Here is a 19,436-nt window from a genome sequence, read left to right as displayed (position 1 = left end):
AGATATATTGTTAGTCACACACCGGGGAAGTTACCAGCAATGAGAAAGGCCAGAGCCAACCATTTTATCTCACAAGAAACCTAAAAAAAAAAAAAAAACCCACAAAAAAACCAACCCCAAACAAAAAACACCCACCACAAAAAAAAAACAACCCTGCACACCACAGGTTTATTATTCCCTTTCACAATTAACTCATCCTGGTTGCTGTTCTACATCTGCCACAGGTAACTGTTTTGGTAACAGAAAATGGAATAACCGCTGATGACAGACCTTACAGCTACACACAGAAAGAGGAGGCCGAGGGAAAGGAAGGTAAGATGGACATGTCAGGAAGATGACTACTTTCATAGGACTTCTAGATAGCATGTCATGCTAGCATTCCCCACCTCTAAGGTACTACATTTTAGGAATACAGGAGATGAGGAATGATGGCAGGATAGACAAAGAAAATTTAATTAAAAACAGAATTCAGCAAGGAATAAGCAGAAAAGAAGCTACCTCCTTATTGTAAGCTTCATAATTATGTTTTCTCTAACGAAAGCAGCAGATGCAGCGAACCAGCTTTATGAGAATGGGTGGTAAAAAGCTAAGAAAATCAGTGACACTTATTCTTCTCAAGTGGCTGCATGGAATTAAGTGAAGAAGGATCGCTGTAACAGTCTGTAGATGCCATCTTAAAACGTGTTACTCAATAGCAAAGAGAACGCCATGTCTGTAATATAAGGACCGCTGAACCTTATTAAAAGGGTACAGGTATAAAACAAGATTGCTTTCCTGTCTAACAACTTGACTCTTCATTACAGTATACAACATAAGTGAGTCGATAGCTAATCTCCTATTCATTTACTACTAGGTATTAACTACCAAATATTTTCTTACCTTGAAAAATGATTGCTTTATGTCTTGTCCCAATCTCTCTGACATTTTACCCATGTTGTCTGACATTTTAGTCATTCCCTCTGCCAGGCTGTCAGGGAGAGCCTTGACTGCATTTGATACATTTCTCATAGAGTTACGCAGTGGGTTTACAAATGTGTCCATCTGAAGGGGAAGATGTTTAACCACAATTGTATAATCTATGAGGACACCAGTATATTAATACACTATGAGAAGTATCACACTGTTCCAGAGAACAATAATATAAAGAACAACTCAAATTGCTTTACTTCAGTACAGAACGCAGAATAAAGTTTGAGCTTCACTTTCATTTATTTTTCTCGTTCCTTACAGCCCTACTGCAACTATTCACATCTTTCAACAGATCTTTTTCCTGAGTCATTTCCATTTCTCATCCCTCAGCTTTTTTTAGCTTGAAGTTATTTTCCTTTTCTTCTTCATTCAATGCCATTTCTCCCTTCCAAGCTTCCTACTTCCAGATGTTTCACTTCTGCTTTCAACTCTTCATCTTTGAAACATGCCTCTTAAACAGCACTGGAGTAATATCCTTTAATATCATGGCAAATATAATTAAAAACATAAAGTAGTTCCACAGAAACTGTTACAATTTCTCTTTCAGTATATACTCTAAATCCAGTCCAGAGGCAAAAATACTAGTGTGATGCCCTTAAAAATTAAGTTTATGAAGAACCTGATAAGCTGGAAATCAAATCTCACTCAGTCATTACGTAAACCTTGATAAACATTTAACTGTTTCACTGTTAAATATTTAAGGAATATAGGCAGAACAACAACTTAAAGTGACAATACAGTTGCAAATGCTTTTTGTAACAAAAAAAAAAAAATCACTAGAAGTTTAGAAATACTTCTATCAGCAAAGCAGTCGCCCACACAAACTGGTCAACTGAACATAGAACCACTTGTCTGAAGAGAGCTCTGGAGGTTTAACAGAAAGGACGTGCAGCTCAGAGCTCCCAATTCGACCATCGCCTCTGAACAGTTACAACGGCTAAATACATAACGGCTGCTTCTGAAGGGAAACGCATTTCATCTTTTTGGGCTGAAGAGCAGAGAGCACGGTAACAGCAGCAAATACAGAGTAAAGAACTGAAACAAGAAATCAGAAGGAATGAGACTACAAAAAAAAAAAATAATCACAGATGTCTGACAGAAAGTAACTTGGAAGAACACACTGTTAAAGCAGTCGTGGTGCAACACACCGGCTGATTTGAAAATTTTATTTCCTTGCCATACAAATAAATGTAACTGTTATCAAACAAGTAAATTTTTAGTTCCTTATGTCCTCAGATACTTTGCCACTCACAAAGTATTAAAGCAACTCGCAAATTTTTTTCAAAGTGCTATATAGCTGTTTAGTATCAGTTCAACATCTCTGTTTAATGCAATCACTGCACTAACGAATGCTCTGAAGTTCCCTTGTCAGTGAAAAAAGGTTCTTACCTTCCGTGCAAAATCCCCCTTCCCTTTGCTGTAGGCTTTATTCTCCAGGAAGTCATACACATAATGGGCTAGAGCCGGAGAAGCCTTCATCATTTCAGGATTCAACAAGAGCTGAGTGAAATAATTTTTAAAAGGTGCTTTTTAATAAACAACGAAAAAGGCTATACCATTCAGTTTAGTAAAAGTTTACCATGCACAAAGACACTACATCTTGCAAAATATTTTCTCATTCATTCTCTAAGTTTTATTGCAATGTTACACTATTCTCAAGATGGAAACAACATGCTTCTTGGTAATTGCCAGAATTTTAACTAGTATGTTAATTATACCATCTCACAGAAAAATATATACCTTTATGACCACTCATACTATTTCTAAAACTCTAAGAAAAAAACCAAATAGCTGTGACTGAAAAAATATTGCTATTAAAAATGGGACATGTATCTCACAAAGGAAAAAATATTAACACTCTAAACAGAACAATCAGATTTCACAATGTTTTATTAATCTTTACTATTTATCGTTAGCATGTCCATTGAATCGGTCAACATATTTTAGTGGTAAATGACCAGAAAGTCTCTATGAAGGAAGACAACTGAATTTCTTTAGCTGGGCTGATACAGGCGTGAACTGACAGGAGAAGCTGTGGGGTTGCGCTACGCCACCGCAGCAGGTGCCAGGCCAACCCTCGTGCAACGGCACAAGAGAAAGTAACCGCAAACACAAACATAACGGAAGAAAGTGAAGTGGTACAGAGCTCAAAGCCAGCACAGCTGGAACCTCACCAGCTCAGAGGAGCTGGGACAGAACCAGTCGAGAATAAGTCAAAACAGCAAAAAAAAAAGCAAACTTATTAGACAATACGAAGTTCTTATGGTGTACTATTTAGGGTTGCATACCACCTACAACACAGCTTTTTTTGTCTTTTTTTTTAAAGCACACTAGTAAATTTTTCTACCTAAGAAAAAAGAATTCCAACCTAAACCACAACTATAAAAAACACAGCCGCTTACCTGCAAATATGCATTTAAATCTTTTTTCCTTTTTTCTAAAAACTCTCTGTCCATATTGTTAAATGTCTTCTTGCCAGGAAGTTTCAGTATATTTGCAAGGTTTTCAAACTAGAAAAGAGAGAAGATATTTGTTCTGTTTAAAAAGAGTTTTATATCATCATATAAGCTCAGAAATGACAGGGTCATTACATTCACCTGTTCTTATTTACCATATAACACCTGATAAATATTTCTGCATCAAGCCCGTAACTCAGATTCCTTGGAGAAGCCAAAATGAAAGGTAGGCCATCAAGAACAAATGCACAAAAATTCTCAGAAGACTGTCAAGGGCAAAATTTCATTTCTGAACACATACATGATACTCATTTTTGAAATACAGACTAGTAATGTGTACAAATTATTTTTGTCATCACACCTGCTCAAAAAGATGCAGGCTCAAGATTTATCATTATTACTTGTGCAGAAGTCAGTAGGTTTATGAAACTACATCAAGACAAGTTGCAAGTCTTTCTAGAACATCTTCCCTTTCCTCTCCTGATCAAACCTACTAAGGAAATAATTAAGTTTTTGTCCCTGGAGTGGATGGTAACATATGTTATCATGCCATGCTTGATATGCCATCTGTGCCTTTTCTCCAGGTAATGGCAGTGATTGGCACTGGTTGACATGTCCTCCGCTGTTCCAGTTTTACAGAAAGAACTAGTGTTCCAAGGAAGCGACAAGGAAAGAAGAGGGCCTAACACTTAAGAAGGTTGAACATACCTGCTACAATGCACAAAAATAAGAAAGTGACACGAATAAAACTTAAAGAATCGGGATTATCCACATATAGAATCCAGACTTCCAGCAAATAATAAATAATATTCTGAAGGGGGTAAAGAGAGAAAGGTATGGTACATAGGCTTTAAGAAACAATCTGGAAAAATGTATCCTTTTCTCTCTAGAGAAGATAACAAAATCACAGATTTAATGAGATAGATTTGCATTCAGTCCCTGCATGCAAGGTGTCTTTTTGCAAAGAAATCATTAAACTTTTCAAGGTTAAAAAGCTCCAAGTTTATGGCCTGAGGAAGCATTGAAGAATAACTACGGGCACAAACTGGAACACAGGAAGTTCTATCTCAACGTGAGGAAAAACTTCTTTGAGGGTGCCAGAGCACTGGAACAGGCTGCCCAGAGAGGGGGTGGACTCTCCTTCTTCAGTGATATTCAGAACCTGCCTGGACGTGATCCTGTCCAGACTTCTCTAGGTAGACCTGCACTGGCAGGGGGGTTGGACTAGATGATCTCCAGAGATCCTTTCCAACCCCATATCATTCTCTGCTTCTGTGATTTCCAACTTTACAAATCCCATTCCCTTGCAAACAGGTCACGTAGGTCACGTGGGAAAATAACTGAACAGAAGATGGTCTAGTTTTTATTTGGATAGTTGTATCTAAAAAGAAGCAATGTAAGCAAAGAACAGCCCCTATTTTAAATACAGATATCTCTTTCAAATGATATTTATTACATTACTGACTAAAGCAACTGGTGTGAATCTATTTAGTACTTTAAGGAAAAAAGCTGATACAGATCCTATACACAGCTAACTTCAATTCTATTTTGCATCAAGCACCTATTTTAACTGAAAAACATAAATAATCATCCCCATCCTTCCTATTAATTTTCAATTAAAGATTCTAACCTTTATCCTTAACACATCAATAAAAATGTCTTAGACAAGCACACAAGAAGGGTGTTCAGGGTATCAGTGACATTCCTGTGTCCATAAACTCAGTAGGAATGTCTATTTTATTGTCAAAACAAAGCAAAATAGTTGGGAGCTTCTGAGATGCTACAGTAAAGCCCAGGAGTTTCTTTACTTTTTGCAATCTCAGTGATGGAGGATAACATTGCCATGTTCTGTAAATTCAAAGAACCCAGATTTAGCAACAAGAAATTTCTGAACTTTCATATTTTGAAAGTGTTGGAAGCAATTTTTTTCTAGGCATTTACTGGTAAGTCAGTTTTAATGACTGCCTCACATCAGCAGAACATTAACTCAGTGTAAGGTCAGGAAACACATACCTGTTTCAACATGTTATGATTCTTCAAAACAGTGAATTTATTAAAAAAAACATTAAAAAAATCAATTCAAAAAAAGTACAAAAATTGGTTTTTCAAATTTATTGACAGCACACTAATATAATGAGTAGTTCAAAGGAAAGTCAGACTTTGTTTATAATTGATACAAATATTCAACACGATGTTTACTTTTTTAATAAAGCCTTTTCCATTTTTACTACTGTTGAGGCTTCACAACGCTAACCTACCTGCACAGAATTTGTTCTCTGTGCCTCTCTATTAATAACAGAGTAAAGGGATGTAATCCAACACTTCGGACTAGTTCAAAGGTTATGCAGTCAAATCTGACTTCTCCAAAGGCTTGGTTTAAAAGCGTTTCACCCTCCTCTTTTAAAAGCACTGCATTTTCAACACTTTTTCATGTCAGCAGGTTCTACTTTGTACCAGCTGGTGAATTACATGTCTCTATTTTTTCTTCTTTCATTTTAGGAGGGTTAAGAGTCTGAGAAAACAAGTACAGCAATAAAAGGCAGATTGTATAGCAGTACACCCAACTGCCAACAGCTGTCCCTTTTGAGACCCCACCGATCCTTAACATTTCACTTAAAGCCTGAATACCTATTTCCCAAGCTCAGTTTTTATTTCTTAATCTCTGTGACAAATACAACAAACGAAATATGCCACTGTTTGAGACCAATAGCACTTCCATACAAACATTTTAAAGCAAAATTAAGCAAAGGGGGGTGGTGGGAAAAGCTTTTTAAGTTCCACTTCCTTTTGTTAGAGCAATTATATAGCCATCAGGTACTAAACTATATAAACGTGCACCTGTAAACTGCTCAGTACAAAAAACGTATAATACAAATGGTAAAAAAAGTAGACTATAATGGAAAAAAACATAATGTGCTGTAACTCCACATCTTAAAGTCACTTTGAGAAAGCCAATACTCATGCCATACCATCACACAGAAAAAGCAGCTTGCAAAGACACCTTAAAAGTTTTCTATGAGAGTAATTACCTGCTCAGTGATCCTCATGTGGAAGTCATGGAAGTCGCTGTAGCGTCGATATGTCTTCCACGTCTCTTCACTGTTTGGATTTCGCCGATGGACAGTGATAGCATACAGCGCGTATGTCTTGCCATGATCATTACACACTCCTGCCACAGCATATGGGTCATAGTCAGCATAGACTAGTAGTTTAAAAACGAAAATAAAAAAGGAACAAACAGAAAGAAGGAAGACGAAAGGACACAAACGTGAAGTGAAGAAATGTCTGGAATGACAGACTTGAGAGACAAAAATGGACATGCAAGCAGAAGAGTAAGCCATCCCTTTACCCAAAACACTGTATAAGTGATACCCACCAGAAACTTATTATGTGAACTTAAATATAGGGGTTAAGCAGCCTTAAAGTTAGACAAGTTTCACTGACATGCAAGATATAAAAAAAGAATAAAAAATATTTCAATTTAAGAATAGTGAACAGATCTTTAAAAAAAATAATTTTAACCTACAGAATTCAAGATATGGGTGAAGACAACTGTGAAACCAGAAGAAATTCTAGTCTGCAAAGTACTCTAATCATTGAAAAAGTTCATCCATGTAAATACAAAAGACAGTGCTAGCAAGCTTTAAGCATGTGGTTTTGTTATTAACATCAGCAATTTGTTAATTGCTGATAATAAAAAAATACCATCCACACTATTTAAGTCAACAGAAGCAATATACATACACATGTATGTATTCTGTATGTGTATGCACATATATTTAATGAATTGAACGTGCACACACAGAGGCACATGTTTTATGGAGAAGCCAATTTATAAATGGAAAGAACACAGGTAATTATCTTAAAGAGAAGCAATCAACTTTGTGTTTTTCACTGAATATTTAAGCTCTCTTGGACATTCCTCCATCACAGAATTCGTCCCATATAGAGTTTGTTTCAAAAACTTCCATTTAATCTACGGAATAACCCAGGACCAATATTGTTTATACTGCACACTGTTTAAATTGGTAACGTCGCCACCAGACCACATCTCAGGGGCACTGCTAAGTTGCACCTTTAGGAGTACCTAAGTGCCCCTAAGTACACTTTAGGAGTGCAAGCTCATCAAACAGTATCTGAGAAGTGTTTGTTATTTACTCTCAAGTAAGAAAAATGTTTAATTTATTACTAGGCAAACTATTTCCAAAGAGAACCAAAAAATGCCACCACTGTAAAGACTGAAGCTGCTACCTTAAATTAAGCTAAATCAATAAAGAAGAAGAAAAAATAGGGGAGAGTGTTATAATAAGAAAAGTAATCAGTCAGGAATTAGAATTACGTGACTAGAAAAAAAAAAAGATGGCTTTTAGAATTGGTTCTTGAAATTATTTTTAAAATAAATGCTACTCCATTAAGGTTAATGAATGATTCTCCAGAGATAGGAAAAATAATGATATCATAAACAATAAAAATTAAATCACATTTTAAGTACAAATATATAGTCTATGACCTACATCACTAATTGTGTAAGGATTTCCATTATAAAGATTTCATGGAAATATGAATTCAAATGTTTTATGAGGTTAAAAAATGAAAGGATTAGGATTTCAAGGGCCTTTAACATCAAAACACTGAAAATAAGTGGTGGAATCAAGTAAGCAGCCATCGTAACAGATTCACTTACCAGTATCTGAGATGTATGCATGGAGTTGAACTGTCTCATCAGAAGGGACATTTGAAAGGTCATCTAAGGACTGCAGAGTAGGGGAGAGAGGGGAGAAGGAAGAAATGGGTAAGAAAGAATAAGATCATAGACACAATTCATTTGAGAGATGCTTTTTGATTCATCTATTTCATTTTGAAACTTTCCATTAACTACACTAATAGAATAGTTTAACAATGTAACAATGCAAGTGTTAGCATTACCTGATGACTAAAGCCTTGCTTTCACAGAGTGTAAGGTCCTTCATTTCCCCTACTGGTTTCACATAGTTTTGTGATCACTAACGTATTTGCCACTTTCATTTGATATCTCAGATCTAAAATAAGTACAGCTAGAAATAGTCTTTTACTGAGAGTCTTTACTTCAAGAATTCCCAAATCTGTAAGTTACTGACTGGATGCTGGAGAGTATCCTGGTAAAGCTTTTGGTCATTGTTGGACATAGGCTACGCTTTCTCTGCCCTAGTCCACTCTTAGAGAGCAATAAGCCTCTGAGGTGCTCTCTATACTGCAGTGCCCAAACCTAAGAGCAGAGTATCACCCGAGACTGACGAATGGCAGGAATTTATGGGAACTTGGGTAAGCGTTTGATATTCTGAGAGCTCCAGGATTTGATTATCAGTGAGATGGAAGGGATGCTATTAAAGACGACAAGTAACAGTCAACTGCTCTAATATTTTGTTTGCTATGAAATACTGACATTAAGCTACTATTTTTTAAAAGGCATAACTATTTCTTGTTTTCCTGCTCCCCTCAGTGCCACCCCGACAGTTCAGTTTTCTTCTTGATAACTGAATGGGGTTCAAGCTGACATATACTAGTGACTAGCAGAACTATGACTAGCAGAAGTTCAACCCAGCCGTTTCTGCTGCCGTTCAAGGTCTTAGGGAAGTAAAACCTGTGCAACTCCCTCTATTTACTCAATGCAAAAGCAATACATAAAGCTCACATTATGAATCCATTTAGATGAAATCTGCAAGAGTCTATAAATATTCTACAATGGCTTTATACCCCCAAAATATGCCCCACTGGTTTAATACAGCAGATTAGTGTGTCAAATTAACAGGATGAATTTAAGATATTTTTGTAAAGTAACTTTTCCTCAAAATAGTTTTGAGACTCTCTTCCAAATAATGTTAAAACGCAATTTATACTTTTACTGTAAGAACGTAAGTGATGTATTTTATAATGGAAACTTTAGGAAGCACTCAACTGCTGTGGCAAGGCACTATGCAGCAACATTTAATACACGTCAATGAAATGGTTAAAAATGTAATAGATAACCAAGAGATAGTTTGTATTTAATATGATTGAATATCTTTGACATTACGCATATTCACAGGAACACAAGTTCATTAAAAAGCAAAAATATCGCACCACAACCCAATCTTATTTAATACATTGTCATTAGCTAAACATGCAGAAATTCCCTGACCTTCGAAGTAACCTTTCCAAGGTCTATTTTTCTTCATGTAACTGACTAACACAAGGGAGCTAAACTATGTGTAAAGAAGTTTACTCTTGACATGGAATTCAGCCAGGAAAAACCAATCTACCAATATCCAAACACCTGTAAAAGCACGGAAAACCCGGAACAATACGGACTACAGAAAGCAAAAGTTCTTCTGCATAAACAGAGCTTGATTACACGCTTCTGCAAGAATGTTCTTCACTCTATAAAGACAGTAAATGTAGTATTCTCTAAACATACTTTTCCTAACAACAAAAATCACTACTTTGAAGTGTGCCATGCAACTATCTATTTGTATTGCGATAGTGCTTGACGAAGGCTTTAAGACTTTCTAGCTTAGTTTGAAAGGGCCACATGAAACTGAGCAGCAAATAACCACGAACCAGATGAGCCACTGCCATGACAAATCCCCAGCCATAAAATAGGACTTTTATATGTCAGAACATTCTTAGAAAAAGTACTGAAGAGACATCTGAAAAATCTTTTAAGAGATTAGTCAATTAAAGGAATCTCTTGGGAAGCGTTACCAGAATTGTATATAAATTTATAAAAATATGGCTAAATTACATTTTCCTTCTGCATCTATCGGGAGTTTGTGTAAATTGCATGAACTGACTATCTCCCCTCTACTTTCTATTTCAAAATGTAAACAAGAGGAAAACAAAAGGAAAAAAAACCCCAAACTTCAAAAAAAAAATTTAAAATAACAACCAACCAACTCCCACATGGAAACAGGTTTATATTTATGTTAAATGTGTTCCTTTACAAAATAAACTCTATTCCTCTGCGTGCAAGCATGATCTAAACCAATGTACTGGAACTCCTAAGGAGCAACAGCATCTTCCAAAAATGAATTAGAAGGGCCTATGAATCACATAAGCCAGGAAATTGCATGCAGATTGCAAACATTTCTAAAACTAAAAGATTTGGAAAAATATTCTCATACGCACAATTGAACCTTGCATATCATTGGCTTTGCTTACATATACATAGTCTGAAGAAACAGCTAAGAGGGAGGGGAGGAAATACACCGATTTTAAAATTATTTTTTCTTTTTAAATAACTGTGATTTGCTTTTCAGTTTAACACAGTTTAAACCTAGTAAGATCTATGTGGAACAGCTTATTTGGAAAAAGTCTGGTCAAGTATACAGTTGTCTTCATACATACACAATCACTAGTACACGCAGAAGCATATTTCAAATATTTAGGTACATTCATGTAACAAAGAGAAGGTTCTGAAAAACTGACCCAGTCAAGATCTGCTTAAAAAAATAATATCAAAAATAGCTTGAAATTGGTCAGACAAGAAAACAAAGGTTTATATTTTGTATAGATAAACTCAAGATACTTTTATCTTTCCAAATCAAGTCCTAACTCAAAAACAAAATAATCAACCTATAAAAATCTAATTAAATGCTTCATTTTACAGTCTCCTTGAATTTTATCCTTCGCAATTTCAGTTTCAAGGGATTTGTTTTCACCTATTATTACCAAATTCATTTCCATTTAAAAAAATAAACAGGGATAAGAAAGTATGCTTTGCATAAATTAACTATAGATTATTACTGGTTTTGTGAGAAACTGCAAAAATTTCATTAAACACAGGGGAAAGGACAAAAGGGACAGCTTTATCTTACAGATTAATTGATACCTTATGTGTGTTTCAATTTGGTTCCAGAACTTTTTCAGAAATTGAACTGCAGTGAGGTAAAGTCTCTAGCGTACATAATTTAAACTATTTTATAACACTTTCCCTACTGCTGAGGGAAAAAAGTAATAATAATTTAAAAAAAATACAAGCACTTACCAGATTTATGCTGCCAGTAGGAGACCCATTAAAAGATTCTGGGAGCAGTGAGGAAGGGAACAGGAAAAAACAGGTTAGAAGATTTTCTCTGATGTAGGGCCACACAGAAGAAATAAAAATGCAAAGACAAACCATTATGGAAAATAATGCACAACTGTGGCATTGGGCAAAATGTTGCGCCCAACATGTAAGTAATTCAAGTTTCCAATAAAGACACCTAAAGGGAAATGTATGTAAGTTTATACAGCTATAGATATGAATTAAATACTTCAGAGATCATTCCTTTTTAAGATCATGAAATTGCTTAAAGAGCCTCAAATATTTTTGAGTAAAAAATGAGAATGAGAGAGTTGCATACTTGTTTTAGCAACACACTTATTACCAAGACTTAACAAAGAATTTACGTGAGACTAATAAAGTTACTATAGAAAAAACTATTTGACTAAAAAGAAAGAAGAAAGGTCCCTGGATACCCCCCTTACAGATACAGAGCTCACCTCCTTCACCATCATCTGAACCTCTGAAACTAGGATCCTTCAGCATATCCAGCTCAGCTAACATACGCACGTACAACACGTTCTGTTTGAACGAAGGGTAGAATCTTTCATCTCGCAGCATCAATTCATACACCTTGTTGAAATAAAAACCCCAAATTTAGAAGTACTTATTACATTTTTTTAATTAATCAGACAAGCTTTCATAAATTCTACTTGACCAACATATATCTGTGCATTCGATTAAGTGTCTCTGGGTTTCTTTTAAAACCCTAATGAAAGTTTGTGAAATTTCAATTCAGGTTTACTCTTAACAGAAAGGTTTTGAGAACCAGTTGTGCTAAAAGTGTAATACAATCTCAGAAAATACCTAACCAGTGAGACACGCACATATAGGAAGGAAAACAGCATGTTAGCTAAAAGCATTTCCTTCCTCTCCTTATAACTCTTCTAATTACTCTATAGACATATTTGGTCTTTCCCCATTTCACAATACGTTATATCTCAAAGTCCTTCTTTGCTGATAAACTATAAATGCAGACTTGTGAACACTTGGAGGAGAGGTGAGAAGAGGGAAAGAAAGGGAGGGAAGACACCACATACTACTTTTCCTGAAAAATTCCAGTTCAGCCAATGCAGCACAACCCTACCTCATGAAGATTCAACCACACCACCTCAAAAAAGTTACCTATGTAGCCCGTATAGTGACAGTATATATACATACACACACATGTATCTATATATAGTGGAAATTAATTCATAATGCTTGGATATTCATGTCAACTCTAGGCTATTTTAATGACGACGTTTTTTTTCATGGAACACTTTGTACAAGTGATATCACCTAGTAAGAATGGAAAATAAATTCTTGCAAGTCTGAGGAAGTCAATTTCTTTTGTAACGCATCAGAACTCTATGCTCTTCAGCAGAAATCACACACAAGGCCCTTGTAACCTACTTTGAGCAATACAGATTTCACAAGGTGTTTCCATTAGTCTTAAATGTGGGTCTCAAGTACAATTGAGTGAATCTAAGTTCGACAGTTCATATGACTAATTTTTAGCATGAATAAGAACATTAAGTTAATGACCTAAAGTAAAAACCTCCCAGACTGGGTATATAATTTACTGCCAGAATATTAATCATTCGCTTTTTTTTTTTTAAATATATACCAAACTTGAGTGATAAAGTATATGTATGCAAGTAGTAAAAATTCTGTTTTATCTTCAGTACTTGCTGCTTCTGAGTGCCACACTGTGCAGGCTTGAAGAAACAGAACAGTCAAATTAACCGCTGGAAAGAGATACAGAATTTAACATGGAAACACGCTTACATCCACCTTTGAAAAAGGGAGCGAAAAACTCCCTTTGAAAAAGGGAGCGAAAAGCGGACCAAAACTGCACAACTTCGTTATTCTACACAGGCACGTTTTCTTAAATTGGTGCATAAACACAAGTAATGATTTTGTAATTCTAAGTTGTGCTTCATCATTAATTTCATACAGGACACCTACTCCTTCTGTCTGAGGCTAAGCAGATTTCGGCAATTTAGAGTATGTTTTTTATGGAATAGGAAAATGGTAGAATAGATATTAGGCTTCAGATATTTGACTCGCCTCCTCCTTTTTCAATGGCTGCAGTGAAGTTCAATACTCTATAGCATTAACAGATCTTATGAAATACAGGATGAATAGAGTATACCTTTCTCTGAATGTCATCAAAGATTTCAGGTGTTGGATCCTCATGGTTCAGTGTTTCTGCCAGTTTTGCTACTAAGTTGTCGTCAATATTAACTCTCGGAGATGCCTGTCATAGACATTTAAATCAACTTTTACAGCATAAAAGAAAGTAAGCTTCTATTTTCATAAATAAAATCCAGTACAATTCTACAGTTCTCTAAGTAAACTAAATTTCTTCTTGATGAGTTATCTCTAGAACTGTGTAGAATATAACAGGATTCAGACTCCCTCCTCCCCCCAAAATTAAGTCCAGACTTTGTATTAAAACTCAGACGTTTCAGGATTAAATACTAAGAATCACCTCAAAAACAATTTATCCACATTATTTTGAAGGAATATTAAACCTGAGTCACTCAGACTTAAAAACAGATTTTATTTATTTATGAACAAAAAGATCTAGATTCAGAAATGAAGAACAAGTAAGAAAGTAAATGGATGGAGTCCTGAAGCCTGAGGAAAGGCTAACAATTCATCAACTCGCCCATTTCGACAAAGATTATCAACAGCTGTAATCACAGTAGCTTTTTATGCAGATTTTCGTACAGCTACCACCATACTAACAACATCAGCCATCAGAATCCCAGTCATCCCTTGGTATGGCATATTTCAAACCACTGCCTGTTAAGTGTTCTTTTACATGGGCCCAAGTTCACACACTTTCCCCTTTTTCTGTAACAGAGAGAGGGAGCCAGCACTGAGCCAGATGCAACATCGCTCACTTTATCTATTAAGCACAGCCAAGAGGCTTAGTTTATCAGCTCTGGTGTTAGGTGGCTTCAAACTGGCAAGCATTTGGTCAGCCCAAACACCCATCAGAGCAAGCTCTGGACAGTCTAAAGACCACAGTGTCGACAGAATATTGACGTGCAAAAAAAAAGTGAAAGAAACGATACGGAAAGAGCAGCATCCTGTAGGCAAATCTAGGAGACTCCTAGAATGCACTGAACATAACTTCTTAAGCCAGGTAATAGCCCTACAAGAGGGGATGCAATACTGGACCTGCTGGTCACCAATGCAAGTGAGCTAGTCAGTGACATCAAGATTGTACACAGATCCCCACAACATCGTCTTCTCTAAAATGGAGAGCTACGGATTTGATGGGTGGGCTGTTTGGTGGATGATGATGATCCCAAGGGTCTCTTCCAACCTAGACGATTCTATGATTCTATGATGAATTAATTGGTTGGATGGTTGCATCCAGAGGGCAGCGGTCAACAGTGACAAGTGGTGTCCCTCAGTGGTCTGGTATTGGGATCAGTACTGTTCAATACCTTCATCAATGATATAGGCAGTGGGATCGAGTGCACCCTCAATAAGTTGGCAGATGACACCACACTGAGTGGTGTGGTTGACATGCCTGAAGGACAGAATGTCATCCAGAGGTACCTGGACACGCTCAAGAAACGAGCCAGTGTGAACCTCATGAGGTTCAAGGCCAAGTGCAGGGAGACCTTATCAGGGCATTTCAGAACTTAAAGGGGGCTTATAAGAAAGATGGGGACAGACTTTTTAGCAGGGCCTATTGCAACAGGACAAGGAGTAATGGCTTTAAACTGAAAGAGGGAAGATTTAGACAACATATAAAGGAAGAATTTTTTTTCCATGAGGGTGGTGAAACAACAGAACAGGTTGCGCAGAGGGATGGTAGATAACCCATCCCTGGAAACAGCCAAGGTCAAACTGGATGGGGCTCTGTGCAACCTTATCTAGTTGAAGATGTCCCTGCTCATTGCCAGGGGTTGGACTAGACGACCTTTAAAGGTCCCTTGCAACCCAAATTATGCTATGGTTACAGGAGATTTGAGGGATAATTTGTTAAGGGAAGCTTTTCAGCAAGTTGAAAGGTGATTTTTATGCATACACAAATTCAGAACAAAGATGCTTTGTTGTTAACACAAGTTGACAAGTGTTTCTTTCACAAAAGACTTATTACAAGACTACTAGAAGCAGTCAAGCTTATCCTGTTGAAAGATACCCAACGGTGATATTTGAGCAATCTATACAGACAACTGTAGAGAGACACAGAGAGTTACTTCATTTGAAAACCCAATCTTAATCCAAGTTTGTACAAATATTGGGTTGCATCTTTTTGAAAAAGATTTCTTTCGGGGGTGGGAAGGTGGCGGAGGGCAGGGTAAAAGGATGAGAAAGGGGAAAGGACAGCATACAAAGGGACCAAATTTCTTATTCTGTCTTCATATTTTCTCCAGGTTTTCTCTATTCTAGAAAGTCAGCTTCCAAGGAACACATCCAGTACAATTGACAGGATAGCTAGTACCAGTATGTGCCTTTTTAAATGGAGAAGGGAAAAAAAACCAAACCAACACCCAAAAGAGAAAGAATTTCTTACTGTTTGTCATAAGTAGAGAGAAGATACCCAAGTAATACGTTAAACGTCAACTTATAGACACCTTGTGCTACATCACATCCATTTCATATTAATGTAGCCATAACTATCAAAGAAGCCTCTGTACAAAGAATAAATTTCCCCCAAAATTCCAAACAACACAGAAGTAAGGGGTTTTTCCTACCTTTTCTGATAAATATTGCTCATAAACTCCAAATGCAGCTGCTCTTAATAGACCCTTGGTTTGATTACTCTGATGTTTTCCATCTTTCTGCCGGCTTTGAAGTACCTCCAGCTGTTGCTGTGCCGTAACCCTGTATCCTTCCACTGTCATCCAGAAAAACAGATGTGCTTGGCCACCGGTCTGCTGCATGTAATCTACAGAAAACAGCCACCACGCAACCACAGTTATTGTTGTGCATTTTAGAATAAGAATTCTCTGTGATGTTAACCACATGGAACTCCAGGATCTGGTTATACATCTGGAATACTTGTCACCTAAACTCAAAAAAATCAAGAGTACTGAATGCATATCAGTGATAATCAGTAAACAAAATTGGGAGCAAAATCTAGGAACTAACCACTGAATCCTAAAATGCAATGTAAAAAAGTCCATCATTACTGCCTAGATGTAACAGGCTTGTACAGCATGATACAAGTTGAGAGGAAGTTCAAACTGAAATTCTAACAAATCATGTGCATCTACAGCATCAAAAGGACTATCACCACCACTAAGATTGATCAATATTCTTAATAATGACCATCAGCAGCTCAATTCATTCACAGAATACAATCAAGCATTACAAAGTATTAAAAATTAATTATACAACTTTAATCCATCCATTTCTTGATTATATAAGCCTAAAATAGTACATAAATTACTGCTGTATTTTAGCTTCTCAGACAACCTTCAGTACCCTTGTAATCCTCTAAACTTCAGTCTAATATCTATAGTCATTAGTTCTACCAGCTTCAGCGAGACCAGCGAAAGTCTAACAATTCCAGTAAGTTTCAGAATCATTCCAATTATAAACCTCAAAGTGATTCTTGCAATGATTCTGTTCTAAACAGAACAAACCTGTTATGTGACATACTAAAGAAACATTGCAAGAAGAGTCTTACGGAGAGATCGGTGTTGAAACAAGCATGACAAAAGCTTTTGGAAGTACTGAGTATGGTGTTCTGAACAGCTAATTATGAACTGATTTGCAAAAAAAGTCTTGGTTCCCTCTGGCAAGGGGCTTATACACATTTACTCTCAATAGACACCTACATTCAGTGAGTTTAAGTGTACAGTCCTGTGAGTTAGCATATTCTTTATTAATAGAAAAGATCGGATAAATTAACACTTACCCATAAAAAATTGTAGTGCAACATTGTCTACCAGAATATGGTCCAGAGGGACTGTGCAAAGTTTTCCAAAGTTTGCTGCCAGTTTCACAGTATCTATTTCCTGTAAGACACAGTTCTGTGTTCACAGGCATTATTTTTTTAAATTAACTTTTAAAACTCCTGCTTACCACAAAGCAGACATAATAAAGAATAATTTACATTATAGATAATAAAGCATCCTCTCAATGATTAGTTATTTTCACAATCACTACTAAGTGAAGATCTAGATCATAAGGTCATGGTCTCATAACTATTTGCCTTCAACATAGATGATTTCTGCTACATGGGAAACTGGCTTTTAAAACCGCCATTCAGGTAATACTATACAGGTCAAATCAACCCCAAATCCCTCACCAACAGTGATAGTAGCATGAAAATGAATTAACAGGATGAACTAGTTTCAGAAATTGGTGGGGTTCAGGTCAGCACAAGTTAAATTCATCTCTGCCCAACTTTCTTCTGTTAACATGACATTTCTTGGTACCTTTAATCAACAAGAAAAGAGATCTTTGCCAAAGGCTTAGCTTGAGGCACAGCAAACCAGAACCAAATCTAGGTGTATAAATACAAAGATGCTTTGCATCTATGTGTAACATCTTATTTTAACTCTTGTATTGAGAAGGTATGAATAGTTTTAAGATTCACTGACACATCTAACTGTGAAAGCCAGAATCGAAAAAACTCCAAATATCTGAGCCCTTAAAAATTCTTTTCATACTTAAATTGCAAATATAAAACTAACTTCACTTATATAATGTATTGCTATAACTGCATACTTCAAGTTGTGTTTCAAAATACAAGAATCAAAAAGCTAGATCAAACTAGTCATTTGCAACTTCACTCTTTCAGAACTAAAAAAATTCTGAACTACTTACTTTTCCTGACTGCAACCTCTGAATTCTTGAATCACATACTTTAATAACATATAATAAACTGTTTATTTGATTTTTTATAGTGTTGATATCTGAAAGCAAAAAAAAAAAGAGGATTAAGCAATACAGATGGGCAAATAAACTCTTGTTCTGAAATGTTCTAAAAACATCGTACAAAAACCAACATACCACATACAAAGCACATGAGCTCTGTAGCGAAGGGGTTTTTTTTCAGTTTAAATACCTTACTGATGGAAGTGAGCAGGAAAAAATATTTTTCTCTTTCCTTTTCCAGACTAACTGTTAACTGACCAACCATTAATACCTAAAGCACTACTGAAATTCAGAACCTGAAATTCAGTCAGGCAAGTTTGAATTCAGTGGATGTAGACGTACATAACCAATTAGTCTGTTTTTTGTTTTGTTTTTTTAAAAACCCACATTTGAAGATTTAAGTTTTAACACTTCACATGTAATTTATTTTTTTTTTAAATAACAAAATACTTTATACCATGCTGCAAAGTTTTTATTTTTCTAAATGTTTGGAATATTCTTCAGAGATCATGCTGGTAAATGCATTTCATATTTTGTAAAACACAGCACTAACCATCTCCCGCTGTATCTAGAGATCGAAGATATTGCAGTTCTTCACTTGCTTTATCTTTCACTGCTTCCAACTCTCCAATATTATCACTTAATTTAATAATATTCATAAAGGCCTCATAGTTACAGTTGGAATCACGAATCTGAAACAGAAATTTTTACAGTGTGAATAATGCAAAACAGGTAAAACCTGATTTTTCACTACATGAATCATTTTGATACAGTACTGCGGAGTAGCATTTTGAAAACATTTTGATGCTTCCAAACCTTCCTTTTGATACTAAAATTTTACACAGACCAAGAAAGAGGACGCATGCACACAGCCAAAACCTATTTCAGACCATCATCTTCTGTTTCCAAGAAGTACAAAGACACATGGAAAGTGCATCAACCTCCTTAATGAAGATCTTGTCCAAAACACAATCAATCTTCTGCCATTACCCATCTCCTTAGCTAAGCAGGCAGAAACTGCTGAGACCACTGAAGAGGTTTCAGCTTTGCCAAGGTCTCCTGCAAGGCTACAACATGCTCCCAGTGTAATGGTTTCTTAAGATACAGAATTA

At 36.1% G+C, this 19,436-nt stretch overlaps 1 protein-coding gene across 1 annotated transcript in view; it reads right to left on the bottom strand.

The window, feature by feature from the left end:
* Nucleotides 1–19,436, bottom strand: part of SNX13 (sorting nexin 13) — a 69,766-nt gene that overhangs the window by 9,452 nt on the left and 40,878 nt on the right. Inside the window, exons 10-21 of the mRNA XM_074150348.1 lie at nt 18,878–19,016; nt 18,274–18,362; nt 17,360–17,459; nt 16,191–16,384; nt 13,622–13,726; nt 11,925–12,057; nt 11,428–11,465; nt 8,110–8,179; nt 6,455–6,627; nt 3,372–3,479; nt 2,359–2,469; nt 880–1,041 (exon numbers count right to left, since the gene is read on the bottom strand). Of these exons, the coding sequence (XP_074006449.1) occupies nt 880–1,041; nt 2,359–2,469; nt 3,372–3,479; nt 6,455–6,627; nt 8,110–8,179; nt 11,428–11,465; nt 11,925–12,057; nt 13,622–13,726; nt 16,191–16,384; nt 17,360–17,459; nt 18,274–18,362; nt 18,878–19,016 (1,422 nt within the window). The remainder of the gene's footprint in view (nt 1–879; nt 1,042–2,358; nt 2,470–3,371; nt 3,480–6,454; nt 6,628–8,109; nt 8,180–11,427; nt 11,466–11,924; nt 12,058–13,621; nt 13,727–16,190; nt 16,385–17,359; nt 17,460–18,273; nt 18,363–18,877; nt 19,017–19,436) is intronic.

This window comes from Numenius arquata, chromosome 7 (genome assembly GCF_964106895.1).
Source record: "Numenius arquata chromosome 7, bNumArq3.hap1.1, whole genome shotgun sequence".
Lineage (NCBI taxonomy): Eukaryota > Metazoa > Chordata > Aves > Charadriiformes > Scolopacidae > Numenius > Numenius arquata.
This window is presented reverse-complemented; position numbering and strand designations above follow the sequence as displayed.